This window comes from Petromyzon marinus, chromosome 75, assembly GCF_048934315.1.
Source record: "Petromyzon marinus isolate PM22_M1 ecotype Great Lakes invasive population chromosome 75, UKy_Petmar_22M1.pri1.0, whole genome shotgun sequence".
NCBI lineage: Eukaryota > Metazoa > Chordata > Hyperoartia > Petromyzontiformes > Petromyzontidae > Petromyzon > Petromyzon marinus.
In genome coordinates this window covers 1,923,408-1,949,752 of record NC_133741.1, presented here as the reverse complement: position 1 = coordinate 1,949,752, position 26,345 = coordinate 1,923,408, and the positions used below count along the sequence as shown (strand labels likewise).

The 26,345-nt window shown below is 42.7% G+C and overlaps 1 protein-coding gene and 1 long non-coding RNA gene across 2 annotated transcripts in view; one reads left to right on the top strand and one right to left on the bottom strand.

The window, feature by feature from the left end:
* The window catches only part of LOC142907132 (uncharacterized), a 33,121-nt gene extending 21,862 nt beyond the window's left edge, over positions 1-11,259 (bottom strand). The window contains exon 1 of the long non-coding RNA XR_012930820.1: positions 10,587-11,259. This is a non-coding gene — a long non-coding RNA (uncharacterized LOC142907132). The remainder of the gene's footprint in view (positions 1-10,586) is intronic.
* LOC142907131 (deoxynucleoside triphosphate triphosphohydrolase SAMHD1-like) lies at positions 3,477-21,264 on the top strand. Its single transcript, XM_076056258.1, has 6 exons — positions 3,477-6,262; positions 7,348-7,487; positions 7,731-7,763; positions 13,156-13,257; positions 15,469-15,573; positions 18,031-21,264. Exons 1-6 carry the CDS (start codon positions 6,145-6,147, stop codon positions 18,049-18,051), a joined length of 519 nt encoding a protein of 172 aa, XP_075912373.1. The 5' UTR covers positions 3,477-6,144; the 3' UTR covers positions 18,052-21,264.
* Positions 21,265-26,345: the final 5,081 nt, after the last annotated feature.

Here is a 26,345-nt window from a genome sequence, read left to right as displayed (position 1 = left end):
AATAGGAGTGAATCAATGAGTACTAGTGAATCAATGATTTTACGTATCTACATTAATAATATAGGACCGATAGCATCGAAAGTTACCATTTTTTCCCCGCAAACGTACTTTATTATATTTAAACAATGCTATTAATACATAGACACGAACACTATTATAATCATTTTAAAAGAAACATGGTTAATCAACTGTACCTGCAACAGCCCATCGTTGAAAGGGGAATGGTCGGTGAGCGAACACGTTGGGCTTTATGGAGGCCCGTCGTTAAGCAATTAATCGTTAACAGGGGTGGTTGTTTAAAGGGGTTCTACTCTACACTACTAAACACTACACAGCTATTTACGTGATCTATCCCAAAAACCTCTTATGGACTACACTGCTATACACTAATACTATATACTATACACTACGCTACTATACACTACACATTGCAGTTTATGGGAGGCCCAATGCTAAGCGAATAGTCGTTAACAGGGGTGCTCGATAATAGGGGTTATACTGTTACACCTATGAGCAAATTACTCAGTGACATCACGGGATGTGAGCACTGATGGATAGCGCTAGATGGTACCACGCTTGGCGTGCAGTGCCAACCCTACAGGACAGGGTGTGGGAGTGCCGGCCGTAGGAATGAGGTTATTAGAGGCCATGGCACTCTGGTTGACCCGAGAGGACACGTAACCAGTTAAGTCTACAAAGGGGCCCAAGTGGGGGCTAGGGGTGGTCACGTGGTTAGCATCCAGATCCTTCCTGAGGATTCTGGAAGGTGGTCGTGGCCAAGGGCAGAGCCAGCCAACGCTACAGAGAATATAAGTCGGGTCGCCAGAGGGACCGGCGTTGTTGTTCATCCTGGAAGAAACCTTCGTCTACGTTCTACATTCAACGAGTCTCCAAGACGTGGACCTGGACCCGAGCTGTGGTCCCGGTCTATAGCAGCAGTTACGTTGTAATCAGTGTAATTAGCCTGGTGGTCACCACCATAGGTTGTTATTCTGTTAAGGGGAAGGTACCCCGTGTGTTGGAGTTAAATAAATGTGTTTGCCTCCAAGTTTACGTGTGCAACTCAGTCGAACTCACTACACATTTATAAACTCTCAATTGGGGTGAAATTGGTCTTCACGAATGACCTCAACATTTCGAGAAAACATTGCTCTTAACGATTCAAGGACGGTGGCGTTATCACCGTTTTCCAAACGGTAATGAAATCTGGGATGGGATGCGGAAAAAGCTACAGTTGATGGAGAGAAGTAGGTTGTTGGGAGTTGCACAAGATGGTTTCAGTAGATTTGCCTTGCCTCAAACCGTATGGGTGATGAAACCATGAAGGAAGGTTTGAAGAGTTGGAAAACGACAATTTGATGGTGACATGGCCAAACAGCAGTGTTTTAAGCTTTTACAGAGATTCATGGTGCGAACCTCTGGCCACCCACTATTGAAAATTGTGGGTATATTAACCATTAAATACGTGTAACATGTAGGAGGCATTCACGACCAATATTATACATAATGGGGGTTTTGGGGTTAGATCGCGTAAATATAAATGTGACGTTAAACCGATATGTTGTGGTTTTACTCTCCAACACACAACCTATGCTGAACTAGTAACAAATTAGCATGTTTTGTTTACGTGACAAACCTTACTCATTGGCCTTGTTGGGTGGTGGGGCGATTAAGGGCACATCTAACAAATGAACCACGATACCTTGCTGATTTCGTCAAGGAGCATAAACCATCATCATGCAAACTCCGGTCATCCTCACAGTGGCTTCTGGCTGGCCATCGAACAAAGACGGTGGTCACCGCATCGCACGGCGCTTTCAGATGCGCTTCTGTGGCCGTCTGTAATGCACTTCCTTCTAATGTTAGGAAGCCACTGGAGCTGTACACTTTTAAATCATCTAGATTGAAAACTAACTTCTTTAGAACTGCTTTTTGTGTTTATTTTGTTGTTCTTACCTCGCACCTCTGATTAGCATGGTTGGCTACGTGCAGTGCAAAAGAAGTTCAACTATACATACAAATGTTTGAAGACTTGTAATTCCTTGCCTTTCAGCAATGGAGCAACCTCCTGGAGCTGTTTCACGTTCGAGAGAGGCTGCATAGAAATGCTTATCAACACAGGGTAACCAAGTTGATCGAACATAAGTAAGATACTCTTCGTTCTGTATGTCCACAAATAATTACATTCCCAGTCCGTGTCATGCACTTACAGTAGTCTTCCTTAAAAGCAAGTACAAAGATTGCAAACAATTCCGTTTTCAAAGAGAAGACGATTTCATTATCTGTCTCCCCATTTAGTTATTCGGCCAATATATCAAATGTAAATATCATGTAATTATTAAATTAATCTCGTATCTAAATTGATGGGTTATTTTTACACTAAGATATTGTAGTGGTAACTAACGAACAAATATTGCCATTCTTTAACGTCGTTTTGTCGAATGCAACACATTCTAGATTTTTTTATGATCAAAATGCATTGAATTACAAATAATACTGATTGCGTTACTGCACGATGTGTGACCCTTATTTTTTATGTAATTTTCGTAAACATGGATTGGGTACACTCTTGGTCATGAGACTCATTTTACAAATGTGATCCTGAACTGTGAAGAATATTTTTTTATATTGTTCAACGTTAGTGCCCTCATTAATCTCAATGTTCATCCTACAAAGTCTCATCACAAGGGAGAAACACAAACAAATATTTAAAAAAATGCCCATATTGAAACGATTCTACACCGTATGGACCTGAAAACTCAATTTTCCTGTTCAAGAATACCGATCAACCTTATTGGTTGACAGGTATGGATTTGTCCACATTATTTTCAATACAAACCAATCAAACGTGGAACCTTGTCACTTTTACACTGATTAATTCTGTCTGCCACTGCAGAACAGGTGGCCAGATGGCATTACTTACAAAAGCTACAATTAGGTAACATTATGGGACTAAAGTAGCATCGCTTTAAGCATACAAAAAATAATAACAAATCCATCTTAAGAGAATGATTTAGGTTTGAAACGCAGACTCAAAAGTTAGTAAATTAATGGACCAATATATTAATCCCTCATCCATTGTAATTTATCAACACTACATATTACATCACCATTGGTTTCCAATGACATCCACCATTGGTAAAGTTACAATTCTTAAATATAGACATACTTTTCTCCTTCAGGTTATGAATGATGCAAATTTTCTAGCTACTCGTGCCATGCCAGAATAATCTATCTAATGCTGTGCTAGCTCTAATCGCATAAGACTGTACATGAGCACGTATATAAGGCTGGTTAACTGTGACTGCAAGCACAGAAGTTTAATTGTAAAGTTGAATTTAATAACTCTTTGAAAATTTGGGAAATTAAATCGGGGAAATGAAAGAAGTAGCGAAATAATGAATCAATCGGGATAACTGAAGTTGATAATTAAGTTGATATTAAAAAGCAGCGTAACATTGTGCCTCAATTTTTTTCAATCATCAACTGTTAAAATGTTGCAATACGTAGACCAATATATTCAATGCAGGCAAACAAGAGGATAAAACGCTTTGAAAGTGTGCAAAAAAAAGCACGAATAGGTACAGAATTTAAGGGTCACTTGATGACGGAAAGGGGTACACAGATTATGAAAAAAATAGAGCACTTGGGCAGAATATCTGTAGAAGAGAGGTGGTGGTGGCTGATGGTGGAGAGAAATGACAAATGTCATTCAACAGCAGAGAGAGAATGGCAGAGAAGACGTCAGCCAACAGCAGAGAGAGTATGGCAGAGAGGGGATAAGCCAACAGCAGAGAGAGAGCATGGCAGAGAGGTGGTCAGCCAACAGTTGAGAGAGCATGACAGAGAGGAGGTCAGCCAACATCAGAGAGAGGATGGCAGAGAGGAGGTCAGCCAACAGAAGAGTAGCATGACAGAGAGGAGGTCAGCCAACATCAGAGAGAGCATTGCAGAGAGGAGGTCAACCAACAGTTGAGAGAGCATGGCAGAGAGGAAGTCATCCAACAGTTGAGAGAGAATGGCAGAGAGGTGGTCAGCCAACAGCAGAGAGAGCATGGCAGAGAGGGGATAAGCCAACAGCAGAGAGAGTATGGCAGAGATAAGGTCAGCCAACAGCAGAGAGAGTATGGCAGAGAGGAGGTCAGCCAACAGCAGAGAGAGTATGGCAGAGAGGAGGTCAGCCAACAGCAGAGAGAGTATGGCAGAGAGGAGGTCAGCCAACAGCAGAGAGAGTATGGCAGAGAGGAGGTCAGCCAACAGAAGAGTAGGATGGCAGAGAGGAGGTCAGCCAACAGCAGAGAGAGTATGGCAGAGAGGGGGTCAGCCAACAGCAGAGAGAGTATGGCAGAGAGGAGATCAGCCAACAGCAGAGAGAGCATGACAGAGAGGGGGTCAGCCAACAGCAGAGAGAGCATGGCAGAGAGGTGGTCAGCCAACAGCAGAGAGAGCATGGCAGAGGGGAAGTCAGCCAACAGCAGAGAGAGGATGACAGAGAGGAAGTCATCCAACAGTTGAGAGAGCATGGCAGAGAGGGGGTCAGCCAACAGCAGAGAGAGCATGGCAGAGAGGGGTCAACCAACAGCAGAGAGAGCATGACAGAGAGGGGGTCAGCCAACAGCAGAGAGAGCATGGCAGAGAGGGGATCAATCAACAGCAGAGACAGAATGTCAGAGAGGAGGTCATCCAACAGCAGAGAGAACATGGCAGAGAGGTGGTCATCTAACAGCAGAGAGAGCATGGCAGAGAGGGGGTCAGCCAACAGCAGAGAGAGCATGGCAGAGAGGGGGTTAGCCAACAGCAGAGAGAGCATGGCAGACAGGGAGCCAACAGCAGAGAGAGCATGGCAGAGAGGACGTCATGGAACAGCAGAGAGAGGATGGCAGAGAGGGGGCCAGCCAACAGCAGAGAGAGCATGGCAGAGAGGGGATCAATCAACAGCAGAGACAGAATGTCAGAGAGGTGGTCATCCAACAGCAGAGAGAGCATGGCAGAGAGGGGGTCAGCCAACAGCAGAGAGAGCATGGCAGAGAGGGGGTCAGCCAACAGCAGAGAGAGCATGGCAGACAGGGAGCCAACAGCAGAGAGAGCATGGCAGAGAGGGGGTCAGCCAACAGCAGAGAGAGCATGACAGAGAGGGGTTCAGCCAACAGCAGAGAGAGCATGGCAGAGAGGGGGTCAGCCAACAGCAGAGAAAGCATGGTAGACAGGCAGCCAACAGCAGAGAGAGCATGGCAGAGAGGACGTCATGGAACAGCAGAGAGAGGATGGCAGAGAGGGGGCCAGCCAACAGCAGAGAGAGCATGGCAGAGAGGGGATCAATCAACAGCAGAGACAGAATGTCAGAGAGGTGGTCATCCAACAGCAGAGAGAGCATGGCAGAGAGGGGGTCAGCCAACAGCAGAGAGAGCATGGCAGACAGGGAGCCAACAGCAGAGAGAGCATGGCAGAGAGGGAGTCAACCAACAGCAGAGAGAGCATGACAGAGAGGACGTCATGGAACAGCAGAGAGAGCATGGCAGACAGGGAGCCAACAGCAGAAAGAGGATGGCAGAGAGGAGCTCAGCCACCAGCCGAGAGAGCATGGAAGAGAGGGGGCTACCTGCTTATTTTCCAAGATGTGACGGGAGAGAGTGATGTGATCTAAATTGAAAACTCATTTTTTTCGAACAGTTTTTTTGTAGGTAAGTTTGTTGTCCTTCCCCCGCACCTCCGATTAGCCAGTTGGCTACGTACGGTGCGTTGAACACATACTACACAATACACTACAATATACGCGATATACTACACTACTATACACTACAATACAATACACGCTTTCCACTACACCACTTTCCTAAATTGAAAATAATTTCTTTCTAACTGTTTTTTTGCGTTTAGTTTACCTCCTCCCGCACCTCTATTGAGCGTGGTCGGCTTCGCATGGCGCCAAAGAAGTTCAACATACATGTGGCAACATTCCACCGCAAAGTGACAAGTTACAAAGTCTTACATATTTGTATTGTCATTGCTATTATTACATATACTCCTGATACGTACTGAGACAATCCATCATGGAAATGTGTATTGTTATTTGATGATGTGATACATTTAAAAAAAAAACTGCATTCAATAATAAAACTCTGATTGCATGAAACTTCCTGGAAAATGTATTCAAATAGTGAAATTCGAATTCCTAACAGGGTGGCAGAAGCCATAAAAGAGGGCTATTCCAAATTAATCGGTGATAAAGTGAACTCGATGGAGTCGTACAGCACACTAACTGGTAAGTAATTTGCTTCAGTCCACTTACTTTTTCTTGATCGTAGATTACATCGCGTTTCCGCATTCCTTCTGTTATGCTTTCTGTCTCTCAAGCTGCCATTCAAAACATTTTCTTCGGATATTTTTATGTTCATGATAACATTCGGTTTTTCAAACTCATTCCCATCTGCTCTCGTTTGCTCCTTTCTATTCCATCAGTATGATCCCAATCAGGCTCCGAAACGTCCCTCTGTCTGCATTCCACCTCCAGATCCCCGATGCATTGCCCCAAACATGATTCCTCTGAGCGCTGCGACGCCACAGTTGTCTCATCGTGTTGAACGATCTCGCGCCTCTATAAAGGTCTGCCCCTCTTTGACAATCTCCTTCATCCCCCGACACATAACAACTGCAATCGTTGAACAAGGCTTGGGAAATGTGGAAAAAAAATCCAGTTTTACAAGCTACTACCAGATATTGAAGACTTATCAAAGAGCATCAGCCAACTCAGCACACGGTGTGTTGGAGAGTAAACTCAACTCTGGCTGTCGTCTGATGATGCTAGTTGTTGTAATTACTGCCAAAACATCATGGTACTCGAATTGTAAATATTGCAGTGGGTTTTCAGTCCTGTTGCCAGAAAAAAGGGGAAAAACCTATTATATTTTGGTACTGGCAAAGGAGGTCTCATGATGTATTTTTATATTGTTATAGGTTAGCATATGGATTTAAATGTTATCGTAGTTATTTAATATTGGCAGATTCATACAACATGATTATTCACCAATGACTTCAATGTATAATATAATTTCACACATTTATACATAACCTCACGCATGTTATCCCCTGGGGATAATGGCACGTACACCGAGTTGAGATCCACTGCTTTACCATGCTGGTCCATTCAGCTTAGTGAAGGGAGCAGATTACCTTCGCCCCTCATTGATTATACGACTGGTGCGTGTGGCCATATTCAGTGTATGGCTCATGATCCAAAGTCTTTCATTCATGTTTCATTATGCCACTGAAACGTTGAGTTGCTTCCTGAAATCTTTAATGTGGTGTACTTTAAGTGCCGTTATTTTTGCTCTTTGTCTGTGTATTCAGACAGCATCTACGAGACCATTTTGCATTCGGATGATGAAGAGTTATGCAAAGCCAAGGACATAATCATGGGCATCGAAAGAAGAAATTTACCCAAATTCGTTGGAGAAATCACAATTTCACAAGTGGATGCATTTAAAAAGGTATGGTAAATACATTGTTTATACTTTTCTTAACTCATCAAATACAACTCTCTATGAAAATATTTCGATTATTGAACACTCACGTTACAATACTTAACAGCAAAATGTATTTTTCGCATTGATGTTCAATGATACTTCCATACAAGAAAATATCTAAAAACGGCTTCCAGTCATGATAAAAAAGACTGCCGTCTCTGAAACTATTCCATTTAACGTGCTCATGATAAATGTTTTTTTTTGCAGCGCTTAAAAGAGGGTCCCGACTTTGTCTACCTGGTAAGGGCGCACGTCTTGTTTTAGTCACCACCAGGTGACAATTGTCAACATAACCATAAAATATATTTGAGACCTAATTTAAATGTTACACTCTATATCCTGTCCATTCTACAGAATGTATACGGTTGTTCTTCAGACGACCGTGTGCATGCAATTATTTTGTTTTACCAATACATCTGCATTATGCATGCGTAGTGACATAGCGCTAACTGTTGGGCAGCAGCTGCAACTGCAGGTAGGCACTTAGCGCACACGCCGATGAGTGTATACGCGGGTATGCCTATAGGGCGGAGGAACCGGGGCAAGGGTCATGGTAGACCCTTGTGGAAGCCCCTGGAAACCTCTGGAGGATTCGAGAAGGGAGGCACGACTAGGGTAGAGCCATTTCTATGGTAGTTTATTGTTATTGCAACAATGTTCTCGTAAGATAGCTCTTGAAACATCACAATCAGACAACAAAGTGATGTTTTACAGATTCGAAAGAAAAAAAGTTAAACTTACAATCAAATTTACGTTTTTTTACATATATATAGATTTTACATGTATACATTGATTTTAAATGTCATGAAGATAATTGTATAAATCACACAAATACCGCTGACACACCGTGCTGAATCGCGAACAGAGAGCCAATGTTTACAAAGAGATGTAATGCCTATGGGGGGGAGACGATATTTACTTTTTGCTTGTTTAAACAAATGCCGCTGCACTCATTGATCTGGAAGGTCAAGATGAATATTAAACGCGTGACTAAGCATCCTTATGAGGAGAGATGGGAGGTGCTCTGCATATGCGAGAAAATCAGAATAGTTATTTATACTGCAGGAGGAATCCGATGAGCTATGAAGCTCTTTTTCACAAATGTCCAGTAGGGATACAGAGTAAGGACGTTACAACCGACACAGTAAACAATTACACGCTAGGATTGCAACGTTCAAGAAAGGTAAACAAATCATCCAAACACATACAGATAAATCTAAACCATCCACATCCTACCAGGCAAAGCCCACTGAGGTATTGACTTACTTTTTCAGAAGTGATCTGTATGTTTGATAATGGTGAGGTCATTTATACATCTATACAATCAACACTTGAAAAAGTCTGTACCACATATTTCATTCAGCATTGTGCTTTTTTGCAAAGTCAGGATCCCCCTTTTAATACTTGCGACCTCTCCACTAAAACTGCCTCCTTGTCACTCACTACAGAGGTATGTATTGTTTGAAGCATTTACTTATTCGGCACTTTAAAGCACATACTAAGTCACTGCAATAATATTTGTGGCTACCTATCTCAGAGTTAGGCCATAGCAACCTAAGATGTGCTTCACCATGCCGATGAAATGCAGTGAAACTAGTAGTAGATTAAATGTGGCTTCATCGGTCGCACTTTACGAATCTTAAAAAAGTGAGCGCACCTTTTAAATCGATTGGCTGTCCTCTCTATCCGTATTCTGCTATTTCAGCGCTCGGTCAATCATAATTCTATTCCTTAATTTGTCTTGATGTTTTCCCGCATACAAACTGGTTTGATTAATATCACTTTAAAGTTAGGTTATCCGTGGTATTGATATTTGGAGTGTGAATGTTTTTTTTAGCTACTATGCCTTCTCACCCGTGCGATTGTTTGCATTACATTCAACGAGCTCTCCATGAATATAGACTACATCAACAACTGAATTTTATTTTAGAGAACTTAATAACTAATTGTATGCGATAATGTTAATAAAATATATCCAGGCACTCCTTGACAAACGCGATGATAGATGCGTTCCTGGAAAAGTTGCGCGTATCTCAAAATCGCGCTGCGTCGAAAGCAATTTTCCCATCAGAAATAATGGCAAAGGAGGGGATTAGGAGATTTCACTCACACTCGCAAACATAATCGCCTTTATTATCCTAGCCTATATCAATACAATACACGTACACACAATATAATACGTTAAATTCAAAAGAAAATCACGTAATCTCTAATATACGTCCTATAAATAATACAGTATTGCTTACTTGGTAACTATGCTGGAGTTCATATTCTTAGTTTTTTCGGTAAAGTCACGTTGAAGAGAAACAACAAAATAACAAAATATATATAAAACAATAAACAATTCTCACGACGTTTCGACCATAACTCAAACGGTCATCATCAGGTGTGTCATGCAAACCGACACACCTGATGATGACCGTTTGAGTTATGGTCGAAACGTCGTGAGAATTTTTTATTGTTTTATATATATTGTTATTTTGTTGTTTCTCTTCAACGTGACTTTACCGAAAAAACTAAGAATATGAATTACTGCAGTCACGAAAGCTTTAAATCAAAATTTTATGCTGGAGTTGTGGAGACAAAGACAAGAGCGCCGGTGTACATGCGGCAAGATGCCATCGTACCGCACTCGCTGCTTGCAACGCCGTTGGGTCACGGTGCCAGTCTAGGGTTGGTGTACGCCGCGTTGCGGATGACGTTATGGTAATAATTACATCGCGCATGTCAACAAAAGGTCTAAATACGAGGCGCGCTTGATTCCAAAATAGCGTACGACAAAGGCGCATAAACCGAGGATTGCCTGTATACCTAAAATGCACGTGTAAATTATCGTGCTCTAATGGAGCAAGTGTGAGTGTATTACTCCGTCTGTCTGTCTGGATCTTTTATTTAAAGCCCTTTTTTATCTTGTAACATTTATGAAACATCGTTATGCAATTAAGTAGTGATTGTGTATTTTTTTAAATGTCGGTAAAAAAATGTCGCTTTAAAATGTGGGAAACAATACGTGCGACATACGAAACCGGATGTAATGCGACGTGTGTACAGCATGAGGCCCACCGCTGATTGATGTCCGACACGTATACTTCATAAACGCCCGATCTCCCAACACGGCTGAACACATTTGAACAGCGATGCTTCGACTGTGCAACATCGTAGAAAGTCAGCGAGATTGTTTGTTCTTCTCACAAGGTTAAGCCACTTACACGGGAAGGAATAAAATATAAGAAAAAAAAAATTTTTTACGTAAAAAATGAATTGTGTCAATTTCAGTAAAAAAAATGAAATTTTCAGTACTGCACTGAAAACTTAGCACTCTCGGCCTGTACATTTGTAATGACAGTGCGGAGCGATAGCAGGACAGTGTGGTTCCCTGGGACAATGGTTCCTAATGGACGAGCTACGGGGACCATGGTTAATAATGAACGGGCTCATGATGATTTATGAGACAAGCATTGACAGGGTCACGTGAGGGGAGGCACGTGATCCCATGGCGGGAGAGTGCAAGAAGGGCAGTGATCGGCAGGGCCAGGTGCGGCGAGGAGAATTCTGGAATAAGGGCGTGGCCGGACCGGCCGAGGATAAATAGCAGCGCGAGCAGAGGCTTGGGACCGCTTGGTATGGGCACCTGTCGTCGTCATCTTGGATCGGGCCGTCCCCATCGTCTGCAAGTTGTCTTGAGAGAGGAAGCTGTGTGTCTCAGAATAGAGTTTTCTCACTACCCCAGTGTACAGAATCACTCGCGATTTCTTGTTGAGTTGTCATTGGACTTTATTCTTACTAAATATACAGACGACAAGGCAGCGTCTCTGAGAGCTACATTACACATTTATAGCACTATGGAACTGTTTTGTAACATGTTACAGCATGAACAATCGTTTAATATCTCTAATTAATTCCCATGGTTCTAGCCTTTTTTGTACAGAATTAAGTTTCAGTAACGTAGCCCCCACTTGTAACGTTTCATCTACGAAAAATATCAATCTCATTTACGACGGGGTTTCCAATCGCGCGTTGCGTCGTACACGTGGGGACCACCTGTAGGACTCTTCTCGGTTTGTTGAATGTATAATTAGCGAAAGACTTGAAACTTTAACGACAATCTCGGGACTTTACAGATATTTCAGAGTTTTGCGGTAATCTTCGAATATATATTTCCTCGAGTCTGAGACTGTATGTGCTTGGACAAATAACAACGGGAAGCTTCTACACTTCAAAACCAGTGGCATTTACCTACTTCTTAAATTCGTTATGTTTATTTTATTTTACCACGTAAAGCCTACTGAGCTATTTAGCTCAACGAAGTGGCTTATCACGTGGAAATTTATAGCAGCCATACTTTAAATGCACGTTTCTAAATGTGCAGGGAACAACCGGAGGACCCAGAGAAAAATCCACGCACCCAGGGAGAACTGCAAATAAACAGCAGAGGTCAGGCTCGGGATCGAACCCAGGACCTCCTGTATACCAAGCGAGGTAGTTAACATCTCACTACTGTGGTATCTGAGAACCTCAGCGATTTCTATGATTTCGTCTTCCATGGCCCGAAGGATAACTTCCAAAGATGCTACATATCTGGTAAACCATGCCATCGTTGTTCCTACAAACAGTGCTGTTGATTCAATAAATTAAACGATGATCTACTATTTTCCTGGTCTACAAAAGCTCAGATCCAGTGGATGGTGAATTCATCAACCAGTACAACCCTTCTGGATTTCCACCTCACTTGCTCAAACTGAAGGTTGGCCTCCTGCATTTTGCTTCCCCAGAATTTCGATTTAAGCAATGGACACTGCATTGCTTGCCACGCCATCTAGACAAGGAAACATCACATCATCAAAGCCGCAAACATTTTCACTCCCGATGACACTAAAACCTTTTCTAATTCGTCCCACTTTTCGAGTCACCACCGACAAGAGCCAAGGACAAACGCTGCAGAACATTGGAATATTTCTCCCTTCTGGCATGTTTAGTCACACCTAATATTCGGTGGCAAACTCGCGCGTTGGATCCAGCAAAGCCATGATCCAAAAAAGTTCCGCACATCCGATGAGCACGGTTGGCTACGTACGGTGTAAAAGAAGTTCAACTTAGTACATACACCTCACCTCCGATTAGCACGATTGTCTACATACAGTGTGAGAAGAAGTTCAACATACATACATCAAGATTCTGGCTCATAAGGGCTCGTATGCGAACAAATAAGGAAGATGCATGGACAGTGAAGAGAGTGTACATTTATTACGCTGATTTTGCAATGCAACAACAAAATTCTGAATGTTATTTGTCATTTCTTACAGTAATTTACATTTTACTATTACATACAAATACATGAGTTTAGCCTTAATAGGTTACAGTGGAAGCCTGAAGGTGCCCGAGCACTTCGCAGGACCTAGGATGTGGGCGCCCACAGGGCCTGGAATTTTCTAGTACATATGATGGATTTTTTTATAGTTATCATCTAGTCTACGTATATGTCTATGAACCCGATATATGTATTTGTGTCAACTGCAATATTAAGTATGGAATTCAACTTTATTCAACAATATACACACAGTTATTAGTTCAAAACTGGAAACCATGGCGTTGAAAGGTACAAATATGAGTTCCCCCCCCCCCCCACCCACAGGAAGCATCATGGAACTACGGCAAAAAGGATAAGAATCCTCTGGATTATTTTGGTTTCTACACCAAGCATGCTACCAATGTTGCTAAAAATTTCATCAAAATGGTATGAATGCCTACACTCCGTAATACAATTCTCAAATCATTGAACTTGCCTTAACTCTCTGCTTATTTGAACGCATAGTCTATGCGGAAATAGGAAGTGCAAAAAACATGCATGTTTGAAGAGCATTTATTTTAAGATGTTCGTGTTTGGAGAAAAAAATAAAGAATTTTCCTGCATCAGACATTTCAATTTTTCTGAATGTCAACTCCCTTAGAGGTTTTTTTGGGTTAAATCACGTAAATATAAATATGTCGTTAAACCTGCCACCACCCAACACAGCCAATCAGTAAGGTTTGTCACGTAAACAAAACGTGCCAATTCGTTATTGGTAAAGTAGACCAGTGTGTTGGATAGTAAACCCACAACCTTTACAACTTGAGTACCGTGACGTTTCGCCAGTAATTATAACAAGCATCATTAGGCGACAGCCAGAGTTGTGGAGAAATCCTCCTCCTGTTTCGGCCTTAAAAAAAGAGCAATATATTGATAGCGAAAGCCTAGATATGAAAATGTCAACTCCCCTTAACAAAATGGGCATTTGCCTGTGCACGCTGACAACCCCAAGCCAATCAGGGAAAGCCGGCTTCATCACAGCATTTGCAATAACTGAAAGGTGCAGCACAGTGCGAGACCAGATGTCAGTCTCACCCATCAGCTGTCGGTCTCACCCATCAGCTGTCGGTCTCATCCATCAGCTGTCAGTCTCACCAATCAGCTGCTGGTCTCACCAATTAGCTGTCGGTCTCACCCATCAGCTATCGGTCTCACCCATCAGTTGTCGGCCTCACCCATCAGCTGTCGGTCTCACCCATCAGCTGTTAGCCTCAACCATCAGCTGTCGGTCTCACCCATCAGCTGCTGGTCTCACCCATAAGCTGCTGGTCTCACCCATCAGCTGCTGGTCTCACCCAACAGCTACCTGTCTCACCCATCAGCTGCTGGTCTTACCCAGCAGCTACCGGTCTCACCCATCAGCTGCTGGTCTCACAAATCAACACGTGTTGTCTTGAATGGTGTATCACTATTCCGCAACTGACAAAGCTGAGACTTTTAATAGGAGAGTCAAACCAATTGGTTTTCGGCACGGTTCGGGTGCATCAAAAAGTGTTTTAACTGATGATGGTTCTATTGAGCTCTGGTTTACCGTTCGCGCAAAAAAAACGGTTCCAACCGGTTCAAGTTTGCACGTTTGCTCTAAATTATCAAGGTAAAACCTCCATTTAACTTATATTGCAGGCTACAAGTGGGGATGAGGAGGGGAAATTATAGAACTTGGCCGTGATCTCCTTGCAGATTTCGCATCTAAGGAGCTTATCGGTGGGAAAATGGTGTTGCTGTCGTGCCACCACAGGGCAAACACTTTCTCTTTTATTACAACACACTCACACGCTCCACAGCACACTCACACGCTTACATTCCATTGACTCAGGTCAAAGGCTACAGACAAGATGTCCCATTATCAAAGTCCCTTTGAGGTCCATGCACACACTTATTGTTAGATACCAGATGCCAGTCATTCCGTGCCCACGAGGGGCGTGAATAGTTAACAGACCCTGCCCAGAAGCTAAACGAGAAGGCGATTAGTTGAACAGAGAGTCCCTGGCTGTTTGGGGTGGAAGAATATGTGCACCTCTCCGGCTGATGTCCAGTTCAAAAGAACTCGCATCCAGATGCGAGATCTTCATCTGACTTTTCAATGTTTAATGTAGCCCCAGTCGGTGTTGTGGTGGTTGGTGAGAATCCTGGGAAGGGCCAGGCAATGTCCGATTACTTAGTATACATTGATCATCATGGCTTGTCTGAGCCGGGTTTGAGATGACAGATATGCCTTTTTTGGTGGTCTATCCAAGGACTTTTGAAGTCCGTTGATGAGGTGGCAAGGAAATATTTTGCATTATTTATGGCTGCGATGAGATTTTATCCAAAGATCTTGTACTTTTGAGGTCTGCTTGCTGTGTTCAGCATGGGTCTCCCGAGCAGCAACAATGTTGATGTTGTTGGTTATTCGGGTCTCGCTGATGATGTCACATTTCCCAGGTGCCAGATTTATCATGACCACCCCCATCAGAGGCAGACGGACTGAAAAACAAATGAACAGAGCTAATGCATTAACTCTTTCAATCCTAGTGGAAAAGTGTTCAGATGAAGTTCTATTTTTCTCCAATGACTTACGTGACGGACAATCTAATAACATCGCACTTCTCCCATCAGAATTCAACGTCCTTACCACAGACGTTTGAAGAGCATGTTGTGTACATTTATTCCACGGGTGACATGGAAGAAGCAAAACGTATTTTCGATGCTGTTGCTCAAGAGGTAAGGTCATGTAATGTGCCACTGTTTTGTAACATCTAATACATACATTTTAGAAGCCTCACAGAGTTAAGTTAAAGTCACACCCAATAGGGGTTGGTGCTTTCCCACCTGCCATAGTAACGTAATTTTCTTAACATGACAATCCAAATTAACTCATTGTTTTTTTCGGTAAAGTCACGTATGTAGAAATACGAAAGCTTTAATAATTTATAATCCAAATTAAGTTAATTAACTAGAATTTAGCCAAATGTGTAGCGTCGGAAATACGTTTGCACACACTGCCCTATGCTTACTTACCTGCAATTGCGGCCAAGGGTCTATAGGGGGTGCCGACCTGTACAAGGGGATAGAGAGAGAGCCGGACCATAGAGAGGCCGGGTTTCCCTCCCCGACCCCAGGTGAGGGGTTGGGGGGGCCTCTCCAGGGCCCCCTGGAAGGTTCCAGAAAGGGGGCGGTACCGGAGGCGGAGAGTTCCCGGGAGATATATAAAAGGCGGCTCTCAGGTCGGCTCGAGGCAGTGCTATGAAGACGAAGACTGAAGACCAGCAAGGCTAGGACCCTGGGACTTCGGGACCCGATGTCCTTGTAAGGGCCGGAGCCGAGTACCGACCAGTGGTCGGGACCCGCACCTTGGTTGGGTCGGGTCAGTCAGCCTCCCCTTGGTCACCCTTAGCCGGAGGGCTCTGAGTAGTCCCAGTGGTAGGGCACTTTAGCCCTGAGGCTGTACCTCCCTAGAGAGCGGGGTAAGGGTTGTTGGGTTACCCTGTTATAAATAAAAGTGTCGCCTCTAAGTTACGTCTCAAATCTCCTGGAACCGACTACAAATGTAACGTGGTGGTTTTAATGTAGTCATTGGGAGACCGGACAGACACCAACTCACCAACTACACTTCAGAACCCGGGTTTTTTAAGCACCGGCAGCCGACTCTAACCCAGATCTCTCAGCAGTGCCAACTCTTCACTCTGACCTCCGAGCCATGTGATCATGTCAAAGAATAAACTTTGCATCGCTTGACGAACCCTTCCGATGCGAGTGGGATTCGGGCACAGTCTGACTAGGCCTACAAACGTAAATGACATAATTAATTTCCCAATGTGTGAGGTGGCATTTGCACTTAAGCAATTACAGCATTCCACAATTGGAATCGTGGTGTGCATAGAGAGCATCTGGGAGTATGTGATGCACATCAACGTGCCTGAAAATTAATGTGGACTTTCCCCAGCCAGACCCCGATCATTATCATCACCATCATTACCAGACTCACATGATCATCTGGAGCAGTTGAACGTCCTCGGTTACTTGCAGACGAGACTTGACAATGTCTAGGAGCTGCACTTTCCTGACTAAATTTGGATTTTCAGAATCGTTCAGTAACTTTCAGAAAGATAAAAACACCCATCATATCCTACATAGACTGAATTCAGACACATAAACTAATCATTATACATGTGTATGTCAGATACCTCCACGTTTGGCTAGATATTTCGCTATACATCATATTAGACTTTTATAAATTTTGTCATACATTCTATGTGAAAAACGCTTACTGAATTTTAACTAAATGTGTTTTGACTCTTAAAACGCTGCTGCCGATGTCATTTAAACATGTCACGTTCCTCACTGTTCATAAATCACCCCTGGTCTGTCCTCACATGGAAGGAAACATGATGTCGTTTGAACTGGATTTGACAACATTGTCTGTTGGGCAAAGTGGTAATGTGATGATAGTTTGTTATAGTTTGTTGTTCTTCCCCCGCACATCCGACTAACACGGTTGGCTACATATTCTGCCAAAAAAGTTCTACATTTACTGTATATAATGATAGATTAAGAATTCCAAACTCGTAAGTTAAACTCTAATTCAGGGTTAACTATAATTCATTTGAGGACAATAACTTGAATTCAACTTTGTGGAAATTTCACGACAGTTGTCCTTAAGGTGGTCAGATGGATTAGAAGTCAGAGCACTGAGCTTGCACCGCTGAAATCCTGGGTTCGAATACAAACAGTCGTCTGCCATTAAACTCTGCTCCCAAGTCGGTGTGTTGATGGTTTCTGCCTGGCCACGATTTCCTGCACAAAACAAATAACGTACAGGCTTCTGCACTTGATTTTTCTGAATAATGGCTCTGAGATTTAACAAAAATTGCATTGTAATTTTACAAACATCATTCTCGGTGGGAGTGTGCTCCCCATTACTCTGCGGAACAAAGGTCGCATGAAGGAATATCAGAGGGATCTGTGTGATATTCACTTCCGTGTGGCCATTCTCTAACATGAGGGCTTGCACTGCTCTGAAATATCTACGGATGCCTTCTTCATCACATGCTATGACGTAAATAGCACAAATATTGTCCGAAACTGTTTAGAGGCTGGCCCCTCCATCGATAGGTAATGTGTGTGACACTTCCTCCACTATCTCGCATGCTAATATACATTTCGACACTTTTTTTTCAGCAGATACAGTCGGTCTTCTGAACTCCCAGAAGACACAGCAGTGAATGGACTCCCCAGTGAATGAAGTCCCTATTTCTTTTTGTCCTTTCCTCTTCTAATTGCTACATTCCTGATTCACCTACATATCTATGTTATGCTTTATGAACACATTCAGAACATTCACCCAAGCGCAGGCATCCACAGACACTTAAGTGGGATTTATTTTTAAACCAGATGCGCATATGAACAAGGTGCGGTCTCGCCTCTACCCCCCCAATGAACCATTGCCGCGACAAACAAAAAATAATTCAACGTATTAGGTCTTAAAGATGTAGAGAATGTGATATACAAGGACTCCTCTATATACGAACAAGTTAGGTTCCAGGTCTGTTCGTAAGTCTATTTGTTTGTAAGTCCAACTTTACTCGTGTCGATTCCAAACATGTTGTACGGCATCCACACTAAACACGGTGAATGGCTTTACATTAACTACTATTATGAGCCAAGAATGTTTGTGTGTAATGCGCGTGACGTCACTCCACGTCGACCAGTCCCTCCATTAATAATCATGTACGGGTGACGTCACTCCACATCAAACAGCCCCCCTCATTAATAATAATGAAGAGGTGACTATTCCAAATGGACACCCCCTCCCCCCCCATTAACAATTAGCGGGTCACATCACTCCACATGGGGGGGCGAGGCGCCTCCTCACCCCTCCTCAGCATCAATTTACAACCCTCACTACAAAGGCAGAACCCTCACGTCACGCGATCTCCGTAACGCTATTGAGATATAGAAGTAAAAAGGACGTCATGATGAACAAGGGATTATAACCTTTAAATGAAATGTCTGTCACCACGGCATTACAAATTGCACACGAATTGATGCAATGAATATCACGTCGTGGTCTGCTTTTCGTTTGCAAGTTTCAGATTTACTGCAATACACCCGTCCTTGGACGGGCAAAAGGCTAGTTTTGTATAATCTCCTGTAAATGCCAGTGGTTATTCATGTTCTGCAGATGTAGATGCCACTGGTTTTTTTATGTTCTGCAGATGGAGATGCCACTGGTTCTTCATGTTCTGCAGATGGAGATTCCACACTTCTGAGACATAATGGGGGTTTATAATGTTCTTGAAAGGCACAGAGAACGTCCTAGTGAACCGCACAGCGACAACACAACAACAGCCAATGGTGCGTCCCAGGCAGAAATGCCGGGAATGCTGGGTAATGATACTGAACAACCACCGCCGTTGCGCGACAGTTGAATTTACGACTCTCGGTCCGAACAGGCAACTGGACATACGAGACAGGTTTGTTCGTATCTCTGAAAGTTTGTAAGTCAAATGTTCGTAAGTAGAGGAGTCCCTGTACAAGTCTTCATCAAATACATTTGATGACTGGTGATGTAGAAATAGTGCATGCTGGCAGGGCCGCTTGATGTCACACGTTACGTAGTACCACGATGTCATGAAATCTATATAAGTAACCACCAATGTGTAACTCGTGTTTCCACGTCGCTCATCTATCTTGCTTCTATCTACATCATCAAAAAAATCATATCTTGTATACAACTCTCACCTTTATCGCTCAAGTGTTGCTGTTTCATATTCCTCGTCTGTATCACTCCTTCTCTGTGGGCCACAGCTCAGATGCTTGCTCCCAACTAAGGGTCTTTTTCCCACCAGTTGAAAAACCCTGCTGTTTACATTCAGCAGCCGTTGCACACTCAATGAAAACCACTTCTGCAACGCGTGTTCTGAAGGCAGCTTGTATCGCATGCGAACCTTTACATTCTGCATTAAATCAATACAATATTTCGGAACCTTAAATAACGTAACATTTTGTTTTATCTACAGTAAAAGAGTAAGGGTCTCCCAGTATATCCTCTTAGGAGGTTACCCGACAGTAAAATAAGGCAATCCCTACAATGAACTTTCCAGCTCTTCACACAGAATGTATTTTTTTTAATTGATCGCACTTCTATCTGTTTATCCGAGTCAGCAAAACAACATCTGGTGAACACCTTACATGTTTAATCACCGCTCTAGATTTGCCACTGAAAATTATGCTCATTACATCATGCCCAGTGCTTTTTCAAGTATTTTCCGTGTTATGAGATGCTCCAGAAAGGAAGATGCACCTGTGAAATAAAAGTGTCTGTGTGTTTTTTAATAAGAAAAATAAGATGGGTTTTCCAGAAAATTATTATGAATGTAGTGACATTACATGAAAGATGATTCTGACCAATTGGATTCCGAGATGTTGTTTGGAAGATGACACATTAACTATGAATGGCTGTCTTCTGGAAGATGATATGAACAGCTAGGTTTAACATACCTATGGGACCATGTTTTGTCAGTATCAAAATGATGAAGAAAATAATCGGTTTAACCCTTTTTGACAATGATACAGTAGGTGCTCAGATGATCAAACGCCAAATAGACACCTAATGGGTGAAGCAGATGAGCTATTAAGCTCTTTTTCACAGATGTCCAGTCGGTGCACAGGATAAAAACGTTACAACAAACAATATAAAAACACGAAAGTAGTACAAGAAAGGTAAAAAATCACCCAAACACATAAAAATGAAACTAAACCATCCCCATCCTACCACAGAGCCCAGTGAGACATTAACTTATTTTCAGAAGTAACCTGGCCACAAATGATAGTTCAACAAAGTGGCTTATAATTTGGACATTCATAGCAGCAAAATAATCTCAATAGTCTAAACGCATGTTTATAAATATGGAGGGAAAAACTGCTAAACCCGAGCTATTCATGCTTTGACATTTGCATCGCCTTTTGGCGTTCTCTGGTCTAACACTGGTAGTGAGACAAAGCCATAAAGAAGGCTGTCTCTGGTGTAGGCCACTCAGTTTCCAAGATAATGCAGACATTATCAAAGCATGTTTTACCACGAGCACGTGTGGTTAATGCAGACTTGATGCTTAGCAAGAGGTGTGTCTATTTGATGTTTGAATATACATCTTAACACCTGTGTTATTTCCAGAAAGGGTAAAGCCGATTATTTTTTCGTTAGGTTAAGCATGTCGTTCAGAAAACACACATTTGTTCTAAGACCGCCCGCCCCACCTCCACCGTTTCTTTAATAGCCAGGGGAAAAAAGTGCTTCTTATAACATAGCATTAATAAAACTGGAGTAACATCACATTTTTGCAGCTAACTGCTGTGACCTTAACACTCATTTACTACTGTTTTAACATATTATAAAATATATTTATCCATATGTTTTTTTTCCCGTTTGTGTGTTAATTATATTTGAACATTTTTATATATACATACGTAAGATTCAAATCAATGTCAGATAGAATCGTGGATCACCAATACATATTCTCCAGTCCTGTTTGCTTAAGCAAGACGAACCGCTGGCCGATTATGACCACACTGTGTCTCATCAGCGTGGTGTGGGCTGTTTAACACATACACGACTGGTAAACAGGAATAGGCATTTCTGATCCTCGAGAACGGCTTGTTAATTTCAACGTAAGGATGAGGGATTATGTTTAATCAGTTGACATATGGTAATTTACATATTGTCGTTAGATGTTGATTTTTTTCATGATTTTGTTCTATATCTTTTAGAGGTGTATTATAATACGCGAGGTTAAATCAATGTTAATGTACGGTACAATTGGACAGCTAAACACATAATAGCCACATGAGAATTCAGGCTCTCAGAATTCCGAGATCATACAAATAATGCACAGTCAAGACTTGCAACTCTTTGTTAACCCGCTGCTGGATAAAGGCCTCCCATACCACGTCGGTCATGGGTGTTGTTTGACCATACCACTCCAGTGTCAATGCTGAAAGCTCACAATGTCAGCTGTGGCTGCTAATTGAAACGCAACTCTGAAGGATGAGTAGAGCAGTTGAGTGAAAAGCTCTGCACCGGTGGGACGATTGTATTTCCTTTTGAGTCTGATAATAATTCTACGAGTAGTCTCCAATTTGTCGAAAGGGACAGACAGATGATAGTGCACATTGGCCAATCAAGATACAGTAGAACCCCTCTTAACGACGGTAATTAGTTCCACTAAACCGCTCGTTACGTGATCTGTGCGTTAAGCGAGTATAGGAAATACAAGTTAAATTCTTAATATGTTCTGATAGCATCGAAAGTGACAATTTTTCACCCAAAAAACGTACTTTATAATGTTTAAATGGATATTAATACACAAAGATACAAACAACATTATAAACGCATAATAATTAAAGAAACATGGTTAACCAATGCAAAAATAAATATTTACTGTACCTAAAACAGCCGGTCGTTAACAGGGGAATGGTCGATAAGCGTACAGACTCTATGGAGGCCCGTCGTTAACTAATTAGTTGTTAACGGGGGTGATCGTGAAGAGGGGTTCTACTCTACACTAATATACACAACACTACTATATACTACACGACTTTACACTAAACACTACTAACACTTCTATACATTACTATACACTACACGACTATACACTAAACTATACACTACACAATGGGCTGGTATGATCACATGTGCTAGACCTCTGCATTATCGCCTCGTGTGTGACTTTTCTCTAGCCACTGGTTTTCGCTTGCGTGAAAAATTATCTCATTAAATGGAATTGGTTAAACGTTCCAATTGGCGGTACAATCTTGGGAAGAAAAAAAAAACCTCTTCGGACTCATTGAGACCTTATTTGTGGATAAATAAAGCATATTATAATTTAGCAACCGATTAATAAATGTGAGGATGTTATTGCAATACCACATCCCAGATGCAACTATCAGTATAGATTGCTCTGCCTAATGACATGTTGCAAATGTATACAAATACACATACTTCGGTTTAGCTCTGCATATGGTCTGTATTCAATATCTATCAGTATCGGCAGTATTCTCAATAATGAGGCTAAACTTTGGAAGAACCTATTCAAAACTCACTTCCGATAATTCAGACAGTTATGGCTATTTGTGTTTGGTAACACTGGCTGGAGAGACTATATATATGATTCGTGTGGATTTAAATAAAGATCATTACTGCAGATTAAACTCTTGTTTCTGTGTCCACACTGCTGCAAACACTACAATGCATGACCACGGTACTAGTGGTATCTCATTGTTTTAATATCAATAATAAACGCTGACAACCACGATGAATAAAAACTGGTCATTAATCTTAAGTATGGCACCTGCAAGTGTCGTTCGTTTCTGTATCAAGATAAAGTTTAGACATTTTCACCAGGCGATAACTGAAGAGACCGGGGTTAGTCTCCTTTGCAAGAGACCTGGGTCATTCAAACACAACTGAGGCAAGACAATGAAAACAAAGCAAAGCAGACATTCGGGGGACTTCCTGTGACGTCATGCTGGCTGGGGTGAGCTCCTCTTCTCGCCATGCTCCAGACGACACATTGCTCAGCGTGCCATCGAAAAAAGACGATGGTCACCACATCGCACGTGCTTTCAAATGTGCTTCTGCACAAAGAAAAGCACTTGGCCCTACAGACTGAAGGGCGACAAGCGCCTATGAAGACCAGCATAGCACACGTGGGGGTGGGTGGCCATCACCACGCCCGGCCGCCTTTGTGAGACTGAGTTGATCTAGAAGAGGCCCAGGTCCCATTCAGGTAATCGTCACTGGTGTTGTTCGTGAGCGGGAATTTCACTGCAGCACGCTAACCGTTGCACTACCACCCTATAACAGGGTGGGTGAGTGCTGTTGCGCCAGGGTAAGCACCGTCTGGAAGCAACGGTTCTACTCAATCTGGTCATAAATCTTGGCAGAACACAAATTGGCCAGTCAGGAAAGGCCACCTGGCTTGGGGTGTGGGCACTGCTGCAGTCATGTGGGCTGGCTGGTGCATGGGGCTGCTGGTGAACGGAGTCGCTGTGTGCAGTGCTGCGTGGTGGGTGGGTCTGTGGCCGAGATGGCTGTTGCACTGAGTCGCTGTGAGCGCTGTGGTGAGGGGGCGTCCATAAATGACGTCACGCGAGTTTAGACGATTTTTGACCCCCCCCCCCGCCTTCGTCACACGGCGTCACAAAAAGTCAGACCCCCCCTCAAATATGACGTCACAAAGCTCTGCCCCCCCAAAAATAAAACATGCTTCAAATCCTTAGTTCTTTCGGTAAGGTCACGTTGAAGGGAAACAACAAAATAATAATATATATAAAACAATAAAAATTCTCACGACGTTTCGACAATAACACAAACGGTCGTCTTCAGGTGTGTTGGTTTGCATAAATGTATTTTTAAACGGTGTCTTTATTTATTTCTAAAAAACTAGTCCATCTATGTTCTGAAAAGAGGAGGGGGGAGACGAAAAATGTATGTATGCTGTCTGAAAGCCACTGTAAGTGTGAACAATCAATTAAGACCTGAAATGGTTTATCAAATCTTTCCAATGATTGCTAAGCCAGAATCCATCTTCTCGGTTGAAATTGTCTCTGTGCTTGTATATGTGGATAGCCTCATGAACGAATCTCTCATGGTAGCCAGATGGCTTACAAAGAACCTCTGTCTTGGAAAAGTCAATGTCAATGTCATGCGGGGATCACAAAAAGATCTCCAAAATCTTGAATAAACACAAGATCCAGGACCGTTTCAACACATTACATAAAATCCGTGATCTGGTTCCGTCTGTAAAATATGTGATTCCGGACATACAGTACCCTGGTGTCTACAAACTAAGTTGCCTCTGTGGTAGCAGTAACATTGGAGAAACCAAACGCCATGTCTCGGACTGCATTCGTGAACACAAAGCAGACCTTAAACACGGTAGCACCAACACCTCGGCCGTGGCAGATCATTGTTATAATTCAGTAGGCTCACATGACATTGACTTTTCCAAGACAGAGGTTCTTTGTAAGCCATCTGGCAACCATGAGAGATTCGTTCATGAGGCTATCCACATATACAAGCACAGAGACAATTTCAACCGAGAAGATGCATTCTGGCTTAGCAATCATTGGAAAGATTTGATAAACCATTTCAGGTCTTAATTGATTGTTCACGCTTACAGTGGCTTTCAGACAGCATACATTAATTTTTCGTCTCCCCCCTCCTCTTTTCAGAACATAGATGGACTAGTCCTCCTAAATAAACTGCCAAATCGCTGCGCGTGGCGCTGACGTTTTTTATAAATAAATACACCGTTTAAAAATAAATTATTTAATGCAAACCGACACACCTGATGACGACCATTTCTGTTATGGTCGAAACGTCGTGAGAATTTTTATTGTTTTATATATATTTTATTGTTTCCCTTCACCGTGACTTTACCGAAAGAGCTAAGAATATTGTCATTGTAGTGCGTAATTAATGTGACGCTGCACTCTGATGTTGTAGGAGAATACATTTATTAAAAAGTCGATTTAATTAAGTAGAACGTGTTGTCTATATTTATTTAAAGTTGCTCATTTTGATGTGGTGCGTGATGTCATTTATGGACGGCCCCTGAGTACAAGCTGGTACCCGGGACTGCCACTGCGCCGTTGGAAGCACCAACCAAGTCCTGAGAAGGCCGTGATGTACCCTGGACTTCTGCTGCGTTGTCTCGTCGCCCAAAAGTGGAGCATGCCTGGAGGTTGCTACGAACTTTCGTCACAATCTTCTGTATCTGTTTTATTACCACGGTGCTCTGTTATTGTCAATGCACGGGGGCGCTTTGTAGCCGTGTGTTCGAGTTTGGGGCCATCCATAAATGACGTCACGCACCTAAGGGAGGGGGGGTCAGACATTTGTGACGATGTGTGACGAGGGGGGGGGGGGTTGGGAAATGTGACGTCACATCAAAATGCGCAACTTGAAATAAATATAGACAACACGTCCGACTTAATTAAATATACTTTTAAATCAATGTTTTCCCCTACAACATCAGAGTGCAGCGCCACATTAAATACGCACTACAATGACAAACATGGTTCAAAGCGATTTGAAGCATGTTTTATATTTTTTTTTTAGGGGGGCGAGGGTAGAGCTTTGTGACGTCACATTTGAGGGGGGTCTGACTTTTTGTGACGCCGTGTGACGAAGGGGGGGGGGGTCAAAAATCGTCCAAAATCACGTGACGTCATTTATGGACGGCCCCTTTCCAGGAGTCGGTAGTGCTCGGTGTTCCGTGATTTGTCGATGCGTGGTGGGGGCGCTATGCGAAAAGTCGGTTATTACTCGGTGATCTGTAATTAATCGACACGAGGGGGCGCTGTGCTGATGTGCGCTGTTAATGTTGCTGAAGGTTTGTACTCGGTGTTTCGTCTTTGTTGACGCGCGGGGGGGGGGGCTGCGGAGATGTGTGAAATTATTATCCGCCACTGTTTGATTCGCGTCCTTGGAC